Source organism: Anopheles coluzzii, chromosome 2, assembly GCF_943734685.1.
Source record: "Anopheles coluzzii chromosome 2, AcolN3, whole genome shotgun sequence".
Lineage (NCBI taxonomy): Eukaryota > Metazoa > Arthropoda > Insecta > Diptera > Culicidae > Anopheles > Anopheles coluzzii.
Window position 1 is genome coordinate 32,845,166 of NC_064670.1, and position 22,313 is coordinate 32,867,478.

General features: G+C 46.5%; 2 protein-coding genes across 3 annotated transcripts; both read left to right on the forward strand.

Moving 5' to 3' along the window:
* Positions 1-4,925: 4,925 nt before the first annotated feature.
* On the forward strand, positions 4,926-8,043 carry LOC120949931 (sulfide:quinone oxidoreductase, mitochondrial). The gene is made up of 6 exons (XM_040367574.2): positions 4,926-5,320; positions 5,454-5,559; positions 6,226-6,651; positions 6,731-6,940; positions 7,075-7,261; positions 7,426-8,043. Exons 1-6 carry the CDS (start codon positions 5,220-5,222, stop codon positions 7,725-7,727), a joined length of 1,332 nt encoding a protein of 443 aa, XP_040223508.2. The 5' UTR covers positions 4,926-5,219; the 3' UTR covers positions 7,728-8,043.
* A 333-nt stretch (positions 8,044-8,376) lies between these two features.
* Positions 8,377-10,104, forward strand: LOC120949932 (seipin). 2 transcript variants are annotated; one of them, XM_040367575.2, is made up of 4 exons: positions 8,377-8,999; positions 9,109-9,257; positions 9,391-9,732; positions 9,821-10,104. In XM_040367575.2, the coding sequence occupies exons 1-4, from the start codon at positions 8,719-8,721 to the stop codon at positions 10,033-10,035; spliced, it is 987 nt and encodes a 328-aa protein (XP_040223509.2). In that variant the 5' UTR covers positions 8,377-8,718; the 3' UTR covers positions 10,036-10,104. The 2 variants fall into 2 exon arrangements, with proteins under 2 accessions (XP_040223509.2, XP_040223510.2); XM_040367576.2 differs by having other exon boundaries at positions 8,378-8,999; positions 9,109-9,248.
* Positions 10,105-22,313: the final 12,209 nt, after the last annotated feature.

Below are 22,313 nucleotides of genomic sequence, written 5' to 3' on the forward strand. Positions count from 1 at the left end.
AAGAGGGGGGGGGAAGCAGGGGGTTGCGTTTTGAGTGTAGCTAGAGCAGGAGGAACGATACGAGTGGAGAGAATAGATGGCACGAGCTTCTCGCTTCGGCTCCTTTGCCGCAAACTGTGCAACAGGCAGTTAGATCGGGGCGAGCGAGCGAAAGATGGAGACAAAAAGAGAGAGAGAGAGTGCGAGTGTAGCGATGGATATCATACGAGCAAGATGGAGAAGGATGCTGAGCAGCGCGCGGTAGTAGTAGTAGTAGGCGATGGATTGGACGATATCGAGCGGCAAACTGCTCCAGCACGCTTCGCGCGTATAGCGAAACCCTTCTGTGCTTAATTGTTAGCAATTTCTGAAAGCTTTCGCTCCCTCTCTTCCTCTCTCTCTCGCTCTCTCCCTCTCTTTCTCCAAACAATTAAAGCTTTCAAACAGCGTTCTATGACACGTTACAGGGAATCAAATTAAATAAATAATGTTTAATTGTTCCTTTTTTTTTGTTAAGCATGTAGCCGCCGCCGCTGCTTCTCCCCTTTTGCGGCAACGGTTTTCACGGCAAATTTGAACCGACCGACGATGACGCATCGTATCGGCCGGGAGGGCACGGCGGGTTGTGGCCGGTGGTTGGCAGTTGGCGGCACTATGTCCTTTCTTGCTTGCTGTGGCGGAGAAAAGTATATTTGAGCAATTGACTTTCCACAACGAAATGCACCACCATGCTGACCGCGTATGTGTGTGTGTGTGTGTGCGCTCAAAGGACCCCCCGCCGTGGGGCAGAAACAAATGGTGATGGTTGGGGTCTGATAATGCGTGATGATGTGTGCCACTGTATGCCACTGCAATCGGTGACGTTCGGTTCAATTGATGACTTAATTCTTGACAAGCGGCAGCATATCGATCATTTCAATTGGCGATGATTTCTTACCCACCCGCCTAGTTATTTAATTCAATTCCGAACCAATCCCGACCCGTAGCTGCGCAGCCAAAGGGGTGGCCAGGGTAAACCTCCCCCTTGTTCGGGGCGTGATGCGCGCGTCATCAGGCGACGGAGGTTTGATGGTGTGCCGCCTGGAACGCGCGACGATCTGCGCTGTGAAGACGATTCTTCCTTCAAGGTGTTTCGGGGGGTGAACCATTTCAGCTAGTCGGCTGCGGCCATCAATTTATTCCCACCTATAATCGAGGTTAGACCGGCAGGGAAGCACCTTTACCCGAAAAAGGGGGAAAGGAAACTGCTAGAGCGTCTAGCAACCCGGGCGCGAGTGTACGCATTTTTTTTTCGTCTTCCTTTCTGCCTTCTGCCCCTTCCTCATGCTTCCCCTTAGCAGGGGACCTGCACTCCTCTCGCGCAAACGGCGAGGCTACACCCCTGTGAAAATCATCATTAATCCATTACAATTCGGTTAATAGATTTTGCTGGCGCTTCTCATCAGGAATCCTGCTGCTTTTCAATTGATTGAAATGAAGGCGACTGTAAGCGAGTCGGCAAGCAGTGGAGTGGAATTGGGGGAGCTGCGGAAGGGGAAGTGTGGGGGGGAAGAATTTGCCGGATAGGTGACGCCTCTGGCCAGTCTTCACTGCTGGCGATGGCTGGCGGCTGGCTGGCTGGTGAGGGGAAGGCGCCGGGACGCGGGGTTGCTTGGATACTCGACCAACCGCAGCCCAGCCTGGGGCGATTACGCCGCAGCGACGGCGCGGGACGATGCTTCCAAGCGTCCCGTAGCCTGAGCGCCCAATTTGCCATTCAGATGTACGGATGTCCTCTCCTGGCTACTGAATCATGCATGCGAGATATTAGAGACGAGGTGTTGCTGATGATGATGATGCTGCTGCTACAGCCGCTCCTGCTGCTGTTGCGACGTTCAGGTGTGTGTAACCTGCGACAGGCTAGCAGTACACACGCAGCAGGGAGTAGAGCAATCCGCGCAAAGCTCCCGCCTGGTGAGGAGATTTCAGCCGCCGAATTAGAATATCAGAAAGACAAGTGAGGTTACGATGTGCATGACATTTGCATCCATGAACAGAACTCCCCAAGAGGGAGGACACGGCAACGGAGCAGGGGCGCGTATGTCGGGCCGGTTTGGTGCTGGAGCCGTACGAGAGTCGTTCGTCACCGGCTCCGCGCCTGCCACTGGTGGTGTTGATCTGGAATGGTTTAGATACAATCGAATTAAAAGAAGCCCCACATGCGCTGACAGTGTAATTAGCTGCCGCGGGGTAAACATGATTGTTGGAAAAGAGTACGCAGGAACCATGTCCCTTTTTCCTTCCTTCTTTGTGGGCTAACAATGCATGGCAGTAAAAAGTAACGATCCACTAAAGAGATACTAGTTGATGTTGTATTTATCTGCTGTTAGCTCCTTTAAGAAGATGGCTCTATTATTATGCGTCTCCATGCCGATCATCGTACAGCAAGTGGACGTCTTTCTCTCCATGTTCATTAGCTCATCGGTATTGATTAGTAACTAACTCTATTAGTAACAATGGTTGTAGATTTTAAAGATGTTTAATATTTTACCATCAAGGTAAAATGGGACACATTCTCATACAGAATCGTTACTCCCTAGAAAAGACAAACTATCTAGTCTAGACTTGTCTAGTGTGTCCTAAAGTTTCTGGTACTGAAAAAGTATTCAAAAAATAAGCATATTCTTCCTAGCTCCTACGAGGACTTGCTTGACCTATTGTGAATCCATTTTTGTTGGCGAATTATTGCAACAATCAATCTTGTTTTGCTGGATTATTTTATAGTCAGACAAATGGCGGGTTTAGAATGACTGAGGCATTAGGCAGTGGCCAAAATGTAGGCTTCCTGATACTTCAAAACTAGCATCTACATACATTTTGTTTCAATGGAAAGCAGAGGGTTCCTATCCATGAATCATATTCAGAATTGATGACTTCTTGGCTATCTTTTTCTAATACCGATACTAAAACCTATTTGCAGCACCTTTCCATCGCTTGGCTGGTTGCTCCAGCCTCCCAGTCTTTGGATACGTCGTAGTACTACTTGCAAGATTCATTTCATCTGTTCCACCAGGATGTTAGAAAGAGCTGTGATTTTCCTATTTGCGTTCCTGATAAGGTTTTACGCGTTTAAATAAATAGAAAAGGCGTGAATGATAGAGGCGCTGAATGTGAATCATTCCACATACAGACTCACCCCATTTGTAAAAGATTGTCTTTGGCATTCCATTTAAATAGTCAAAATAATTCTCATTAGCCTTTATCAGGACGGTGGGACCGCGTAGGACGTTATGAAAAAAAAAATGGAAAAAGACAAACAATTGATAAAAAAAAAACATACTTAAACGGAACCGTTCACTGCTTCCTTATCAGGCCTATTAATTACTCCAAATGAGTCCGCTAGGCATTCGGAGCTAAAAATATATTTGGTGGATTTTGGTTTTTGCTTTGCCAGCATAATAGCGAAATAATCATTTCGGCCCGTCGCGGGGTCATTCCATAAGGCAGACCTGAGACACTTGTTGGGTTGGTTGAGCGTCATTGCTGTTTGTGTCCCATAACGATGGAAGAAAAGTCGCTGCAGTTCACAAATAGATTAAGCAATTAAGACGTAACTGGTGTGTCCAGTGTGTCCAGGGGCATTGTTTGGGTGACACACACATACAAATAGCGCAAAGATTAACGATTTATACTATGAAATGATAGGCAAATCAGCCAACATCTGCATTTTGAGACTACGAAATGATGTTGCTCTTGCGGAAAGATGACGAATATAGGTACGTGTTGTTTTAGGCTACATAATATTCTCACCATAAAAAATACGTAAGAATGTAACTCAAAATTGGAAGTGATCAATAGTATTTCTCGTATAGGGAACAAAAAAGACTCAAAAAAAAAAGAAAAGAAAAGAAGATGAAACTATGTGAAATGATGACTAAAGGCCAGACAGTGAATTGGAGATATGGATCTAGCAAAGACACTTCATTGGTCACTAAGCTTTAGCGAAGAAGCTAAAGAAGAATTTGACCGATGAGTAGCCAGAAAAGTGGTAGAAAGTGTTAATCAAAAAAACAATTCTTTTTTAGGACAACCTTTAGGTTTTTACATCCAATTTTTTCTTTATTTTTATAGAGACTTTGAGCCAATTGGCCTCATTCACCTCTTTAGCTTTTACATCCAATGACGTGTTGTGGATGATTGCAACTGCCAAGGATTGTGTACTTTACATCTCGGTCATTATTCGATTACTGGAAAAGATTTTGTGACGTTTTACTGTGAGATGTGCTAATGAGAAAAGTGATAAAATACCTGTCACATGCTAAACATACATCTTTCAGAGTATCTGTAGTGCCGGTCTCATGGTACATTTGTCAACTCGTACGACTTAACAACATGCCCATACTTTTTTTTGCTTTTGCAACTGTTCCGTTCATTCCAGTACTATAAAATTTAACTGCATTGTCTCGTGGATTAGTTTAAGTGCGAACTCACGATTTGCGATGAGTTAGTCTTAGTTAGTTAGAGGCACGCCATCAACGAAGTTGTTAATTATTTTAAAGCAAATTTCTTATTGAGACCACTTTCTCGCTTTTTCGAAGTAATTAAATAAATAAAAAATCAATTATAACCTTTACGAGCAGGATTCGATTCCGACCTGAATGTTTTCCTTCGAATTAAGGACCAAAACCTTAGGGCCAAGCAAGCCAAAACACTATAAACAAGAATAACAATATTCCATATAGTAAGTTTAACAAATTAACCGATAATGCCTTATACTCCCATTCATCCATTTCAAAAGTCTACGAAAGTAAAACATTCGTTAAGTAGCGGCAAATTTAAATTGCGGCACATTGCAACCGGCTCAACTTTTCAACCCCTTTCCATAAACACATGTCAAAAACGTCATAATTTTGTTTCCATCGAAGCGGCAAAACAAAAGGGGTCGGAGAAGGGGGTTGAAAACGGTAACATATTTTTTGACTGCGGTTATTTGCGGCTAATTAAATCTACCACTCCTTGCTAATCAGCTGTTGGACTGGTATGTGTGTGTGTGCATGCTCGAAGGTAGATAATTCCATTCTTCCATCGTTTGGCTTGGTTTCATTACTAAAACACAACCGCCCGGTACGGACGTTGGTACGTGTGTGCCCTTGAAATCACACTGAAAGTGTTCAATTTGGTGACATTCAGTGCATCTTTTGGGCCCGTAGACATACGGTGGCATAAGATTGTGCAAGAAGGACGTTGGTTCGCAAACAAAAATGATAAAAGTGTTGTGTTATACAATTAAAACAGCAAATTCTCCGCTTAGTATTGCGGCAAGAGGATTCGCAACAAGCGGTATTCTGAACGAAAACCACAAGTAAGTCCAACGAAATGGGTGATCCAACAGGGGCGCAACAGGTTGTTGTTTTTTTGGGGAAAGTTCCCCGAAAAAGTTTCTCCTCCGGAATGAGATTTTATGACGTTTTCTTATTGCTTTACTTTCTTTTCAGATGTAAACTGTTAGTGGTTGGTGGGGGCGCCGGAGGATGTTCCGTGGCGGCAAAAGCATCCAACAAGCTGGGGGCCGGAAAAGTGATTGTGCTGGAACCGGCTGATGTAAGTTGCAGTTTTAACAGTTAAAACTCGATCTTTATCAAACGAATGTTGAAAAAAATGAACCAAAAACCAATTGGATTCATCCTAATCAAATGAAAGTCAATTGGCTAGAGGTGCAATATCAGCAGCAGTACGGCTTATCGACTTCCTGTGCACTATCGGTCGAACCGTGGTTGCGTTTGTTAGCCCAATCGAGTGTTGTAAAATGCATGTATTCTGCTTAGCAACATTCGTTACACATTGATCTCTTTCTGTTTCAACGGTTTCACTCTTAAGATCTGGCCTTTTTTGGTGCTATTTTTATTGTTTTCAATTAGCTTGTCTGGTCTGACGGACTTAGCCCCATTTAGAGTGTACATTTGGACCGTCATCATTGTGTAACTTGTGCTAATGAATTAAACAAACTATAGTGACTTTGCATTTTGTCCCAGGCAAAAAAGATCGAACGGGAAAATAGCCGTGAATGTTTTATTAGTACTCTTCTACCCCTTCTTCGTTTCATTTTTATTGCTCTAATGGCCTCGAGAGAATTTATTTGCTACTAGGAATTGGGTGGGGCACAATAATGCATATAAAAAAAAGCGTAATAACAAATTTATATTTCTCAAGCGCGCTGCTCCTACATAAACCAATTAAAACATTATCATGCTATTTTCCTTCTTCCAGAATCACTACTATCAGCCAATGTTCACCCTAATCGGCGGTGGCATTAAAAAGCTGGAGGACAGCTTTCGCCCAATGAAGAGCGTTCTGCCCGCGCTGGCCACGTGGATCAAGGATTCGGCCGCAAAGTTTGAGCCCGAAAGTAACACCGTCCACACCAGTGGTGGTGATACAATCGAGTACGAATATTTGCTCGTTGCCGTCGGATTGCAGCTGAATTACGACAAAATACCGGGCCTGCTGGAAGCCCTGTCGATACCGAACGGGAAGGTGTGCTCCAACTACTCGCCGAAGTATGTCGACCGTACCTACCAGGCGCTGAAGAACTTCCGCACCGGCAACGCCGTGTTCACCTTCCCGAACAGTCCGGTGAAGTGTCCCGGAGCGCCCCAGAAGGTGCTGTACATTGCGGAGCACTATTTACGCAAGGTAGTTTTGGTAGTCGTGGCTGGCTGATAGGGGGTTAGTGCAATTGATTAAAACAATGTTTTTTTACTTGAACCACCAGTCCAGAAAGCGCAAAAATGCGCAGCTCCATTACAACACCTCGCTGCCGGTGCTGTTCGGCGTAAAGCACTATGCCGATGCGCTCTGGGAAATAGTGAAGAAACGGGACATTAATGTAAATCTGCGCACGAACCTAGTCGAGGTGAAACCCGGCACGGATGAAGCTGTGTTCGAAAATCTCGACAAGCCGAACGAGCGGTTTACCGTTAAGGTAAGGTTAAGTAGGTCAGGTGCCTGCGGGCAGGCCACGGACGAACGGGTTGGAGAGGGCACAATTGTAACATGACATCAATCCAATGAGTGCGTGTGTGTGTGTGCATACGATTTGCTTGTGCATATTTGCAGTACGAGCTGCTGCACGTCACCCCGCCGATGGGTGCCCCGGATGTGCTGAAGGCTTGCAAAAGCCTAGTTACCGAGGTGGGCTTCGTAGACGTGAACAAGGATACGCTGCAGCATCAGAAATTCAGCAACGTCTTTGCGATCGGTGACTGCTCATCTTCGCCGAATTCTAAAACAGCAGCGTCCGTCGGTAAGCGAAAACGAGACCTCATTGTACATGCAAATGAAGCAGGCAGGCAGGCAGGCAGCCAAAGGCAGGACTGTTGATCCATTTGCATTGCATATGCATATTCGATGATGGTGGAACGATACATTTGTGTGAACGCTTCTTGTCGCTGTTCTTCTTCCTTTCAGCCGCCCAGTCGCAAGTGGTGTACAAAAATTTAATGGCTGTGATGGAGGGCCGCACACCTAATCGAGTTTTCGACGGATACGCGTCCTGCCCGCTGGTCACGGGATACAACACGTGTATGCTGGCCGAGTTCGATTACTCCCTGACGCCCTTGGAAACTTTCCCGCTCGATCAGCGCAAGGAGCGCTTCACGATGTACCTCATGAAGAAGGATTTCATGCCCCCGCTCTACTGGCATCTGCTGCTGAACGGTCTGTGGAATGGGCCGGGACTGATGCGAAAGTTGATGCATTTCCGGCTGTAAGCGCAACGCGTTGAATGACCTGTCTGGTACATTGGTTTATTTTGCTCTTTGTTGTCCAACTTTTCGATATCGATCGAATAGGAATGAAGGGATGAGTGATTATACATCACGTTAGTATCGATCTAACCACTGCAAATCGATCTAATCCACTGGTGATTGAATCAAATGCAATTATTTTACAGTCTATCTTTTAATGTTTTCCCGAGATTTATCGTAAATGTTTAAACTAGCTTAAAGCTACATTCTAAATTGCATTCAAAATCAGTTGGTAAATAAACTATCAAATGCAACATGTGCAATATCAAACCTTTAAAAATGTGGCGCTATATTTTAGTAAAAATATTTTAATAAGCATTATTTTCAACAACTATTCATGATCATACATCATTGTTTAAATTTAAAAAAAATAAACACAACACAGCAATGCAAGGGGCAATATCCCCGTCATGGAAATACGTTTTAAAATCGTTTTCTTCAAATGCGTGCCATTTGCAACTAATTTTAAATTGCTAACTTTTTCTCAATTTTTTGCCATTTCGTTGTTTTTCTTGCTTTTTCGAAAATTTCTTTCACAAAATAAAATAAACATTTCCTAACGAAATGTCCTCGGACCGACCACAGTGCAGAGCCAGACCAAAACAAACAAACGTCAAAACGGTTTCGATTTGGCTTCTGCTGAACTTTGTTCCGCATCATGCGATTGTAAACTTACGGTTTCGGAGTTACCCCGTTTTGTGGAGCGTCGTGAAATGTGAAAAATCGTGCAAAACGTGCATTGAACTTACACAAAACCGATTCTATCTTTCCTTCCAACATTCCCGTATAAAGACCATTCCGGTGGCGGAAGTTGTGATGTGCTTGCGGCCACGGCTTCTCCTCTTTAAGATCGTTAACCGTACTGCGGGCTCTGATTATCAAGGAGGCAACGATTCCTTATCTGTTCCTTATCCCGTGCCACAGCCATTCGCTTGCCTCCCGTTGCACACGTAACATGGGTCTGCTAGGTTTGGTGTTGATGATTTTGGACCCTTTCAAAATCGTACGAAACTATGTATTCAAACCAGTCGCTACGCTGGGCCTGGCCGCTGCCGAGGAGTACCGAGCGCGGAAGGAAAAGAGTGTGACCACTACGAAGAACGTGTTCCTGAAGCTGCTCGTCGTCGTGCTGGTCGGCTTTTCCGTCGTGTGGGCCTCCATCTTCCTGTACCTGTACTTCTACTACTCCTACATGCCCTCCGTTTTGCACGTGAAGGATGTGCACCTGAACATACGGTATGTGCCCCCCCCCCCCCCCCCCCTGGCGTGACGGCAGAATGTGTGCAGCGCACGCTTCACCAAAGCAGCATGAGCATTACTAACTCGATTTCTTCTCGCTTTGCAGCGAATGTCAAGATAATGCGTACGATTGCAAACCTTATCCGACGGCGAACGTTGCGCTGACTAATCATCAACGGTTCCTGATGGTGGGACAGCCGTACAAGATCATACTGAACCTGGAAATGCCCGAATCTGAACACAATGGTAAAATAGGTAATCGGTTGTAGCAAGTGTTTGTCCTACTGCTCTCGGGAGGGTGGTTTACCTGGGTAGCTGGTGTTGTAGTGTGTGTTTAGGCATCCTTCCACGAAAAAAACAATTCATCTTTCCTTCTTCCCACGTTCAGGCATGTTCACCGTGTGCGGTACGGTTAAGGACTACGGGCACGTCGAGGTAGCGCGTTCCTGCCGCATGTCCATGTTGCATTACAAATCCGACCTGCTGAAAACGATTCTAACGTTCGTGTTTGCGCCACTGCTAGTATTCGGCTATCGGGAAGAGAAACAGCTAGTTACGGTGGAGCTGTTCTCCAACTTTCTCGACGACTCGACCCATCCCGCCACCAACATCGACATCACCATCCACTGTCGGGACATTCAGCTGTACTCGGCCCAGCTACAGGTGGTCGCGAACTTTACCGGCCTGCGATATCTAATGTTTAACTGGCCCGTGCTGTCCGCGCTTATCGGTAAGCAAGTCATGCCACTGCTCGCAGCGCTATGTATTCGCTCGTCGCGGAATATGGATAGTAATGTACTTGTATTGTGTCGTTGCAGGCATCACCACGAATCTATTTTTCATTCTAATCGTCTGCGTACTGAGCTGGTACCACTGGGACGATACGGAGTGGATATCGGACATCCGGGACAGGTATCAGCAAATCGTGAAGGGCGTATCGAAGGTCAATGCTGCAATGGAGCAAACGAAAGCGGTCAACCCGCTCAAGGACACCGACACGCCATCGAAAGACTGGCTTCTAGACGAGGAGTGATATTGGTATGGAGCAAAGTGGGCGGGTGTTTTTCGTGGTTTTGTAATAAAGTGTTACATTTTTTACATACGTTTTGAATCCATAGTATCGGATCGGAGGGTATTCTATATTTTTTAAATGCGCATCATTTAAATTAACGACCAGAGTGCAACGACTTTGCTGGATGGTATGTTTGACAGAGGTGTCAAACTCATGTCGACCAACGGAACCCTACAACGTTTGCAGTCGACAGTAAAATGTGTCCAATTGCGAAAGAAATTGTGCAATCGTGATATTACCCAAACATCATAATTATCAGAAAAATTTAGTAATTTCATGTTTCATGTAAGTGTTCCACCATAAGTAAGTTGTATTTTCTGCCGATTTATTGATTATCCATATAAATATGCATTATTTATTCAAACGGTTGAACTATCACCAATTCCATTAATTATTTTCTTGTGGAATGAAAATAAGCATTATATTATAACATAGATATTTCAAAAGCAGTTTTTTTGACATAGGAATGGGCAACAACCCTCCTTGGGCTGTATGTCGACATTTCCGACCAAACGAACCTCGTTCAACAACCACAGTTGCTAAGCGATCGTACAGTTCAGTAAAGTGATCGAGGATTTTGAAACATATAATTGCCGGTATAAGAAACATTTATAAATCCAGCATTAAAATATAAGAATCATAAATGCAAATACCAATTACTGATCCATCTGGCCCACAAAACTACGCCAATACAGTGTGAAGGTAATATTTAATTTTATTTAATTTTAACACCCATGAGTCACAGGCTGGATCCCGCATCAATCAAAATTTAAAACCACCAACACACAATTCTACCTTCGTCCACCAATTCTTTACCTCGTTTTTCTCCAACGGGCCAGATTTTATTTGCACAAATCTTCCTCCTTCCCACAATCGAATGGCCTTGGAGGAAAAAGGAAAATGCGTGTGCGTAGCTTGTCTTACAGTCTTACAGGTACGAGACAACCAGAGAGAGAGAAAGAAGGTGAGAGAGCCCGAACACAGCGCGCAGCTTCGTCGTGGCCGAAATAATAGGGAAATTGAAAATGGTTTTTAAAAATAGCACAATCGGCAGTTTGGCTGCCGAGCACGGTTCACGTTCTGTCCTTCCCAATCACCCCTTCCACACCCCCATCGCCTGCCAGTTATCGCGCAGACAGTGGTGGGGCGTAGTTCTCAGACTCGACTTGAAATGCCCCCCCCCCTCCCCCCCCCCCCTTCGCCACGACCCGAGTGGACCAGGGGGATCGCGTTGATGCTCCTATTACGCAAGAGCCGAGGGCGCATTATCATGCGCAAATTTGGCAAACTTGGTTGCTTCAAAACGGAAAACGAGATTACACTTCCATCTCCTAGGCACGACACGGACAGCACGACGACAGCGGGCACAGGCCGACGCGTAACGGGAAACGATCAGCAAACACTCACAGAACACTCTCAAACGCTCAAGCTACAGCGCGGGCATGATGACATCATTGCAACACTGCCGTCACAAGGCGGGTTGTAATAAAAAAGCACACATACACACAATCCGTTTCTAAATAGTAGAACCTCTAAATGTCGCCAGGAGAGAGGAAGAAAAAAAACGGCTCCTTATGGAGTTGCTGAATCAAGAAAACAAAAAAATGGAAAGAAATAGAAAGTTGCGTTTGGGAGCGTTTTTTGGGGGAGAGAAAGCTGAGCAAACAGCAAGTAAAGCATTGTTGAACTACGGTATACACGTCCATACACACCTTCTTCGCACCGGCAGTACGATCACCAAACCAACATCGAGAGAGTTATCCAAATCTTTCGATCTGTCATCAGCTCTTGTCTGTTGAACAATATGTTTACATCGAAGGTTCAAAGAAAAGTTTGAAGATAAAAGAAACACATTTACGTACACATTATTAAACATTATTGTGTGTTGCGTGTAACGGTCCCATTCGGTATGTACCTCGCATACAGTTCGCTTGTGATCATCACAAGCTGCGAAAATTCGGCCAAACTCTGTGTCCATCCGTGTGGCAGTCAAATAAACGACATCTTTATGAGCCAGCAGCAACAATGAACGGCAACTGGTGGTAAATGGCGATAATTTCGCGTTTCGTGTCCGGTTCCCAGGCGTCTTGTGGACCTTTTTTTCTGCATCATTCTCAAGCAAAAATCTTCAACCTCTCGGTCGATGACACTCTGCGCTCATACGCTCATAATCATAGTACGCATTAGACCACAATAGAGCAGCAGTGTTGCCGATGATCGAGAAACGATCGCGATCGATAGCGGTGAAGAGAACACCCGCTCCATATCATTTCTTCTTTTTTCCAACAATTAGAGACTCCAGTGCATGCATTATGATACGTGTACGTCAATTATGCCAAGATACAAATCATCGCGTATGTCCACACGTACTCATTGCTGGTAAGCGATGACGACTCTCTCTCTCGACTGTCGTCTGTAACATGCTGCTGTCGACACGCATTCTATCGACCGGTGCTGGAACTCTGGCTCTGGATATGGTGCGTAATTAAAATTATCATTCAACACACACACACACACGCACACGCACAAGCGGACGTTAAATTAGAATCGGAACTGCCACCAGACAGGAAGCTCCGTTCGTACGGCTGCCCGGAAGAACACACACACTGCCGAAGGGCCGATTCCAATCGCAATTGTCCCATCCGTCTGTTCGTCTGTTGCAGTTTTGCGCACCCTCCCAACCCCTCCAGCCCACCGGTCGGGAAAACGGGCGGAGTGAGTAATTAGAACTTAGATTTAGAACTCAACCCCCCCCCCCCCCAACGACCCCCTTCTCTCCACCGGAACTGGTTAACGCGAACGGGAGTTTGTGCGAACAGCCTTCCCCCTCGCAGGCCACAGCACCACCATTCCGGAAGTTGAGTACATGAGCGTTTCCGTTTGCGGGTTGGCGGGGTGAAAGAAAAGAAAGTTGTTTGGGGACCGGGAGGAGAGGGAACGGATTGCAACGGGAACGGATCCGGCATTGGGTTTACGGCACTTTTCTACCCACTTTCAACGAACGGAAGGAAGTGCATGTATAGAGTATGATTGTGGTCTGCGCGTTCATCCTGCAAGCGATCTCAACACTCGGCAGACGATCAAGTAAAGGAGGAAAACAGGGAAATGATGTCGGAGGGGGAGAGGTTAAATTCTAGCAAAAAAAGATAAGAGTCTCTTGGCTACCTTTGGTGGAAGGTAAGAAGACGGAAAAAAGAGATCTTCATCAGCCCTATGCTGGTTCCTATCCGTCACCTCGAATACAGAGGAGGGGGGGGGGGGGGGGGGCTGATCACTTCCTGTGTGCTGTGATAACTAGGGGTCTCCGGTGTCTCCCTCAGTAGAAAACAGTCAACACACAAACGCACAGACACATCGCAGACCGTTCTTGCCCCATTTCCCCCCATCCCCCCATCCCTTCACACAGGCACTACTTGCTGCTTACCCGACTACGCAAAACGGCCCGAAGGCGACACATCCGGCTGATTACTTCATCGGATTCGCTTGCGCTTTATCCCCGCCGCAGCCGAGTTTATTGCTCCCGTATGGATCTCAAAAATAAACATGTGTGGCGCGCGCACACGCAACGACAAAAAAAAGAGTATCAAACGGCTTAACGGTGCGCGTATGTCTCTCGCGTATATTCGCAGTTGGGACAACCGAATTTTTGGGGACGAAAGTAAGGGAGATAGAGAGAGGGAGAGAACGGCACTAACCATGAAACGCTACCATGTGTCAATACGCTGTCGCTGGCGGCTTAGTGGTCGGCCGTGAGGGGGGGGGGAGGTGAAGGAGGAGTTAAATTTGGATTAGGATATTGCCGGGAATAGGCACTTAGGACGGTGATGGGGCAAAAAGAAGTGCAATTTCCAAGCTTTACCCCTCTACACACAACGATACGTAGTGGGCGACAGGAATGAGCTACTATGGATGGTTTTGACTTTGAAGATTGACTTTGAAGAGGTTTCGTCGGAATAGTGTAAACTTCCCAATAACTCGAGTTCTCTTAACTTTGTTCATAGTTTATTCCTCTGGACATGGCAATTGTATCTCCCATACTTGAACGCACTTTCAAAGGGAGCAACATAAAAAATTAGTAGTGTTGGGTGCGTCTGATTCAGTTGAGTCTGAATGAATCTTTGAAAAGCTCCAATGAATCTGGATCTCGATTGAAAAGATTAATGAATCTCGAAAGATACATGAATCTCAAGATATCTAGGGAATACAGGATTTTCGAGGATTATATAGACATGTTCAGCGATTTGTAGATTCGTTCAGGCATATAATAGACTCTTTCAGCGAGATATAGAATTGTTCGGAAGTAGGCGTTGACATGTTCAGCGATTCTGTAGTGTTGTCATTTGTTTTGTTTACACCCTGTGCCGCAGCATTCAATTTTTCATTCTTAAATACCATAAAAGTAGCAAATAATCATTCCCCAAGCTGTTTAATACATAAATTAGTTGAAAAAAGCATATTTTTTCGAAAACCGTTTGTTTACCTCCTGATGAGAATGATGGAAGATGCAATCCAAGAGGTACGAAAGTGGCAGCTCTACAGTATAACCGAACATGTCAACGCCTACTTCCGAAAAATTCTATATCTCACTGAAAGAGTCTATTATATGCCTGAACGAATCTACAACTCGCTGAACATGCCTATACATAATCCTCGAAAACCCTGTACAGAATCTCCAAAGATTCATAGAGCTTGAGCTTCTTCTTACTCTTCTTCTTCGCGTAACGACCTACGTGGTCTTCTTGTATTTGGCGTAACGTCCTACGCGGACATCTCGAGACATAATTCATTACCACCGGATTATCAATCCTTGCTAAGGTGGCACGGTCCATTCTAAGCTTGAACCCATGACGGGCATTTTATTGAGTCGTTCGAGTTGACGACTGTACCACGGGACCTACGTGGTCATACCAGTCTATACAGGCTCTGGTGACTTCATAGCAAGTATAACCACGTAGCCGGATAGTCTGTACTTGCTGCGGGGAGAAGGTCCATTGCGAAGTTTGAACTCAGGACGGGGATATTGCTATAAGTTGTGCGAGTTAACACCACTGTACCACGGGATCGTGCAAATTCAATATCTTGAAAATTATAAATCTCTACAGATTCATGATTTTTTAGAGATTTGTGAATCTTTATCGAATCTTTATTCATGCATCTTTGGAGGTGCGATGCGAGATTCGAATCACTCATCGCTGAAGATTCTGAGATATGAATGAATCTCAACGAAAGATTCATGAAACACAACACTAAAAAGAAGTAAGACTTGCTGATCTGCTCTAATGGTGTTAGTGTGATCCACCAAACCCGTTTACAGTCTACTCTCGAATTCGAGCAGTTTATGCGCTCCGAAGATATTGTAACTGGAATATCGGCGTATGTCAAATATCACAATTTTCAGCCAAAACACATTTGCTGTACGAGCAATTTAAATTAAAAGTGAATGTTTTTAACATTAAAATAATTATGTAAAAAAGATCATGCAAATTTTCTAAGCACATTTTTTTTCTTTTCAGACTATATTGAATGAGTATACAGTTAGTAAGCTAATGGTGACAGTTAGTGAATTAACGAACATCAAATCTCAGTGATTCCCATGGGCGTTATAAATACTTCTTAGTCCAGCATTTTCGAGACGAGAAATCATTGTAATAGCAAATCAAGAACGCCAGCGTCTTACTTAAGGTAAGCAGACCACACACTGGCAGCACCAGAACAACACCTCCCCCCCCTCTCCCCCCCCCCCCCCCCCATCTTTGCATATCGAAGGGAATTGAATCTTTATTAATTCAGCTCTAACCTTGAGCTGAAATTTTCAATTCTTCAACCATCTGGTACCCACATTGAATGTGGCACCAGACACAAAACAAGTAACGTCCCCTTCAACACATCCAGAGCATCAACGATCCTGCTAGTTGCGCATGTGTGTGTGCGTTTCTTCGTCTATGTGTGTGTGTGTGTGTTGATAACGGATGAATTACCCAACAATGTTCACAATCACAGCGATAACGCACAGCCCCTTAACAATACACAAAACAAACACAGAGCGTTAGCATCCCCTAATTTCCACCCTTCACTCCCTTCAGTATGATCCACCGTGTTCGTGTTCAGCAGCTGACGGAATGTGCTGAACTACGTCTCTGCGTGTGTGCGTACGCTAGTACGTACGCAAATGTGCAAGTGTGTTCGTACTGCCGTGAACGCATCTTCCGCAGCAGCCCGACTTTCGATGACGTCAGCAGCAGTAGGCGAGTGCGTGCGCACGCAAGCAAAGCGACAGCTCTCTCGCTCTCTATCTCTCTCTCTCTTTCGATCAGTTAATTTACGGCGCCAGTGCAAAGTGTGTTCGATTGGTGTCCAATTGTCCGCGTATGTAGTTTTCTACTAAAAATGTTCTACTAAACGCGTACTCTTATCGTACTCATCATCGTCGGGTCACACCAACGTATGGGCAGTAGACCCAGCCGTGACTGTGTGTTTGTGGCCTTATTGATAAGCCGCAAATTGCTGAAGTTTGTTGGCCAGCAATTTCTAAACCCAACCCACGAGAGATCAAGGGGGTCTGTATGGGGTGCGCCTAGCAGCTGGTCTCCCCCTGTGTGAGTACATTTAAAATTTAAATGCCCCGCGCCGGGCGCGTGCTCTCTCTTTCACTCTCTCTCTCTCTCTCTCTGTCCTGCCCGAGATGATAAATCTCCGGAAGAAGTCTGCAAAGGCGTGGCAGGATGGGCCAACACTACTGCACACTCACACGCACACACACATATATACAGGAAAATTCGCTTCCGTTGCGTTGCAGATAGAACCACGTCTGGCATTGGGGTGGCCGAAAGTTGTGCGTGGTGGCCGAAGGGCTAACGCCGGTACTGGGGCTATGGTGCTGGGATGGGAACGTGGGGCAATGAAATTGCGAAAAACGAAACACACTAATCGACAAAACGGTCGAAATATGCAAACAGAACCATTCGCGAGTCGGTCGGTTTCCTCCGTTACATCTCCGGTTTTCTTCTTTTTCTGCTTCTTTTTGTGTGTGTGTGTGTGTCTTGGTGCCGCTTGTGCCCCCATGGCGTAGTGTGAGATCTCGTGATCGGTTGTGTTGGGGAGCCAGGCGCCGGAATTGGCACCGTTGCGGCCCCTTTCCTGCGCATGGCATCCGTATCTCTCCCCCCCTCCCATTTGGAGGCCATTTTTCAACGGGGGACGATAGTATCTCGGTGTGGGCCCCGTATGTAATAGACACGATCGGTATGTGCGTGTGTGTGTGTGTGTGTGTGTTTGCTCCAGTTTACGGGTTGTGTTCGTGCGCGGGAGGTTAACGCGATAGATTAGAGTCGCCGACATTGCTGCGAGCGCTTGGAACGCGTACGAAATACGAACGTGCAAAGCAAGTTCGCTGGCTGGTTTGCTGAAATGCTCTATTCTCCGGTACGGAAGTAAAGTCACGGCTTTGGCCAACACTGGCCATCGATCACCAGCATCACTTACTATTACCATATGGCCTGTGCTCTAATATCGAGAGCCGCTGGTTACCATCGGCGATCGGCGCATGCAGATCGAATCCTAGCTTGGCCGGCTTATGCCACTTGAAATTCTTGGCAATCTTCGGTAGCAGTTTCGGGCAGTTTAGCGCAACCGAATTGCCAATAACGGTGCTCCATAGAAGAAGCTGTATCAGACGTTCGGTGGCTTGTATGTGTGGTTGGTGTTTGGGGCGAAATTACACCATCACCACTGCTAATCATTTTTGCATTTGGAAATGTTTGGAGAAAGCTATTCCATTTTTTTCGATTCGTATAACAATATGAAGAAAAGAAGGGAGCAAGAGTGGCTACGTTAGAAACAGTTTCCAATTCCGGTTGCATCTGTTTGTTGTGGCAATTCTAAAGCAGAAAAGATGATTTTTTATGTGACTCCCCATTGACTTATGGTGCTCTTCTGGAAAGAACTTATCAAGAAAACAATGTCCTTGAAACAACTATGTCGATTCTTACTTATTTTGTAGCATAGCATGAATTTTGCTGAGCTATTCATAAATAATATCCATATACCGTCTTCCACGAAAATGGAAATTTGAATGTTTTTTTTTTTATATTTACTTTACGTAGAGAATTCAATTACCTTTCGTTCGTTACATAAACCATACTGAAACGATCTAAACTAGGGGATGGGTAATCATGAGCGAACCTGGGGGAACATTTCGGCACCTTGATTGGAGTGAACAACATGTCCGTCCAAAATCTAATTCAATAAGAATTTCTAAAATTGTGTCTGTCCCAAAGGGTGCCGTAGAGTCAAATTCCCGGCACTAGTGATGGGTAAAGTTGGCATAAATCCGGAGTCGACTCTGATCGGACTCCGATAAATCCGGAATCGACTCCGGAAGGTAGGTCCACCCTACATCATCCGGAGTCATTCTGAGTCGTTCGGAGTCGTCCGGAGTCGCTCGGAGTCGGAGTCGTCCGGAGTCGTTCAGAGTCGTCCGGAATCGTTCGGAGTCGTCCGGAGTCATTCGGAGTCGTTCGGAGCCGTTCGAAGTCGTCTGGAGTCATTCGAAGTCGTTCAGAGTCGTCCGGAGTCGTTCGGAGTCGTGCGGAGTCGTTCGGAGTCGTTCGGAATCGTCCGTAGTCGTTCGGAGTCGGAGTCGTCCGGAGTCGATCGGAGTCGTCCGGAGTCGGCCGGAGTCGGAGTCGTACGGAGTCGTTCGGAATCGTCTGGAGTCATTCAGAGTCGTTCGGAATCTTTCGAAGTCGTTCGGAGTCGTTCGGAGTCGTTTAGATTCATCCAAAATCGGCTATAGACCGAGTCATCCGGAGTTGTCTGGAGTCGGCCGAGGTCGGCCTTCGAAACAAAGGCCTGTATAAGAAATGCACGCGCAAAGAGAAAGACAAAAAACACAACGAAAGTAAATGTGTGATCACAAGCACAAAGGCTCCTGTTGAGTCCGAACGACTCCGAACGACTCCGAACGACTCTGACTCTGAACGACTCTGAACGACTCCGAACGACTCCGAACGACTCCGGACGACTGTGAACGACTCTGAGCCAATCCGGAAGGCTCTGGACGACTCCGAGCCACTCCGACTCCGATCGGATCTAGTGGTTCCATTTTTCCGGAGTCGAAATCGGACTCACAATAGTTGGAGTCGGATCGGAGTCGTGGGTGCGCTCCAGAGAGCACATCACTACCCGGCACATTCGTCTTCTTCCACGTAACACGTAACTGTCCCAAAATAATCAGGACTGCTGAAAAAATCATATGAGATAGGATAGGAAAGGATACCATCACCCCGACCCAGTTACATTATTAGCCAGGCTAAAAACCTAATGGAGTGGTTCCGTTCCTTTCCAGCAGGGAACAAATCCAACTCACTCAGCCTGATTTTTTTCCATCTCTAGTCTAAATATTCGCTTTTTATACATTTTTGCATGCTTTTCATGTGATCAGCAAAACTAATGTACGTATTAATATATTAAATAAGTGTAACTTAATGTATTAATCGTGTGTGAAAGGATGCAAGCTACGCAAAAGATGAAGTTTATCAACAGGATCTTTACCCTTCTTCAAAACAATGTATCCCCAATATTCACCTTCAAAGAGCACTACTTAAATCGTGTGTATGTGTGTGTGTTTTTTTATTATGCAAAAACTTTCTCAGCTTCCCCCCTCGATTCTCTCCCCTCCAACACGTGCTATATTGCTGCCGCTGCTGTTTGCGCCGGGCTAGTCGCTGCTTTCAAAAGGAAATTAATCTCCTTTCCATCTATCTGTATTACCCACCCCGCTCTCCGAGTAACGGCCTATCCCTCAAGATCGTTACCGCACCCCTCCCCCCCCAACCCCCGGCAACCCCCTTTACCCCCAGAGGTCCGCGATCCAATCAGCCGCGATTGATGTGCAAAAAATTGGCGCTGCCAACCCTTTTCTCCACTACCTGGCGTGGCGTGGCGGTGGCGCAACGAAAAAAAAAAAGGCTCGTTTTGTTTGGAATGGAAAAAGAAAGAAGAAAAATAAGGTAGGCCCACAAAAAACCCCCCTTGAAACAAAAAAAGGGGGGAGAAATGCGTACCGTAGCGAGACCAAAATGGCAATCGCGGGGCGAATGCAGGACGGCGAAAGCAAGATAAAAATCCGATAGCACCAACAACCAGCAAACACACATACAAACAAAAGAACAGCAAAACTGGCAACAGCAAAAGAGGTTTCCGCGATCGAGCGACTCGACTGGGCGATCGATCGCGGGAGGGTTCGGTGGAAGAAAGAAAACACACATAAAGAATTCAACCCTTAAAAGCCAAAAACTTAAACCGAAACGAAAAAAAAACAACCAACGGCAACCAAGAACAACAACAACAGCACAATCCGCTGTTCTGCAGAAATCGTGAGATGGGGTGTCCCTCCCTCCGGTGGAAAGTGCGCTTGATTTATTGACCGGCGTTTTGGTCTTTTGGCCGGCCCGGCCCAGGCCCCCGTCGTCCGTGCGTTTGGTCCGCGTGTGTGCGGTGTTTTGCTAAATTTATTCAAATTTCAAGTTCAATACACAAAATACCGCAGGCCATTCGATTCGAGTGAGAGAGAGAGAGAGAGAGAGAGAGAGAGAGAGAGAGAGAGAGAGAGAGAGAGAGAGAGAGAGAGAGAGAGCCGAGCGATCGGTCACGGCGTACGAACGTAAGCATAAACCGGCCTTCCTTCATGGTCCTTTGGGTCCTACGGGATCTCAGATGCCGTCAAAACCGTTTCGCACGATGACGCTGTGTTAAACCGCTCCTCCCGAACCACCCAACCCCATTCACCAGCCATCGGAATAAAAACGGCAATCCGTTGTGCGGCCAAATCGGCCCAATGTCGAAGGTGACGCATGCCGAAACAGCGCTACAAGGCGGGTGGAGGGTGGTGGTGTGGTGGTGGTAGGCGATTGTGGTTGCAGGAAGGCGGAGTGGTAGGCGGTGTGCCGGATTGCGCAGGAAGCGATAGAACCGGAATGGCAGAGCGGGTGAATGGCCCGGATCAGATCGACCTATCTACCCGAAATGCTTCATTCTGGAAAGAGAGAGCGAGAGCGAAGAGAGAGAGATAGACAGAGAGAGAGAGAGAGAGAGAGAGAGAGAGAGAGACCAAGGCGAGTACGTTTATGCGATCGACCGCCCAGAACGATCCTTCACTCTCCACTTTGGACCACACGATCGCTAGGGGGTGGCGGGGTTTGGGGGTCTATGGGTGATTGGGGTTGCGTTGGGGATCGGTTCGGGGTGGGCCCAAATCCAGGCCACCCGAGTGAACAGTGCAAAAAGGAAGCAAAACCGTTTCAGACCTCCGACCACGACCAGCGAGCGCTTCAGACTGCTGCGGCGTGAGGGAGGGGAGCCTGAACCACCAGGAAAAGAGAAAAGTCTTAACGGCAAATGTCCAACAACGCGACCAGCAACGGACAGTGACGGCAACGAGCGGGCTCAAACTCCCCGGGCAGCGGGTATAAACAAAAGTTTTATAGAAATACACAAATTTAAAGCGATGCAAACACGCACCTACTTGGTACATTCTGCTCACCCTATTTCGAATGTTAGTAGGTCCGGGGGTGGAGATCTAATGGGGGGGGGGAGGGGGAAGGGCATCAGATGTTAAATGTTGCTCCATTCCGCGCTCAATCTCGGCTCAAGAAAGGTTGATCGGCGAACGGCAAAACGCGCGGCTCGCTGAAATGCGTCAGTGTATGGGTTTTTGTTAAAGGGAGACTAGGATAGATAGAGAGAGAAAGAGAGATAGAGAGAGAAAGAAAGAGAGAGAGCAAACCTATCGGAACAGACACAAAAAAGGCCACAGCAGGGAATGTTGAAGCGAAAGCGACCAAAGCGATAGGCCGCAGAGGTTCGGAGGAGGGCAAAGGGGAGGGCGGCGATTTGATGGGGTGAGCAACAAGGAACAAGGCCGGGAGGGGAGGACCAAAATGAAAGGAGTGAAAAGCGCTCGGTCTGGTCTTCGGGCCGGGCAGAAACCGCATTCCACGATCAAATTCCCACGCATTCCTCTCGCATAGTCGTTTCCAGTGAGTCGTTGTTCCCGGGGCTCGAACCACCACCCCACCCGAGCTCCCCCGCCCCACCCCATCCGATGCATCATTTTCAATCTCTTCCCTTTTGATCCTGGTTTCGCTGGCAATGTGTGCTCTCTCTCCTTTTCGCTCTCCTTCTTTTCTGCTCGTCGATCGTCTGCAGAACCTAGCGGCTGATCGTCGTTTTCGCAGCAT

Bases quoted from the DNA above. Each gene is read 5' to 3' on its own strand.
- LOC120949931 (XM_040367574.2), top strand. From the start codon at position 5,220: ATGATAAAAGTGTTGTGTTATACAATTAAAACAGCAAATTCTCCGCTT. The intron at 5,321-5,453 runs GTAAGTCCAACG...CTTTCTTTTCAG, and splicing joins ATTCTGAACGAAAACCACAA to ATGTAAACTGTTAGTGGTTG. The intron at 6,652-6,730 runs GTAGTTTTGGTA...TTGAACCACCAG, and splicing joins CGGAGCACTATTTACGCAAG to TCCAGAAAGCGCAAAAATGC.
- LOC120949932 (XM_040367575.2), top strand. From the start codon at position 8,719: ATGGGTCTGCTAGGTTTGGTGTTGATGATTTTGGACCCTTTCAAAATC. The intron at 9,258-9,390 runs GTAATCGGTTGT...TCCCACGTTCAG, and splicing joins TGAACACAATGGTAAAATAG to GCATGTTCACCGTGTGCGGT. The intron at 9,733-9,820 runs GTAAGCAAGTCA...GTGTCGTTGCAG, and splicing joins CGTGCTGTCCGCGCTTATCG to GCATCACCACGAATCTATTT.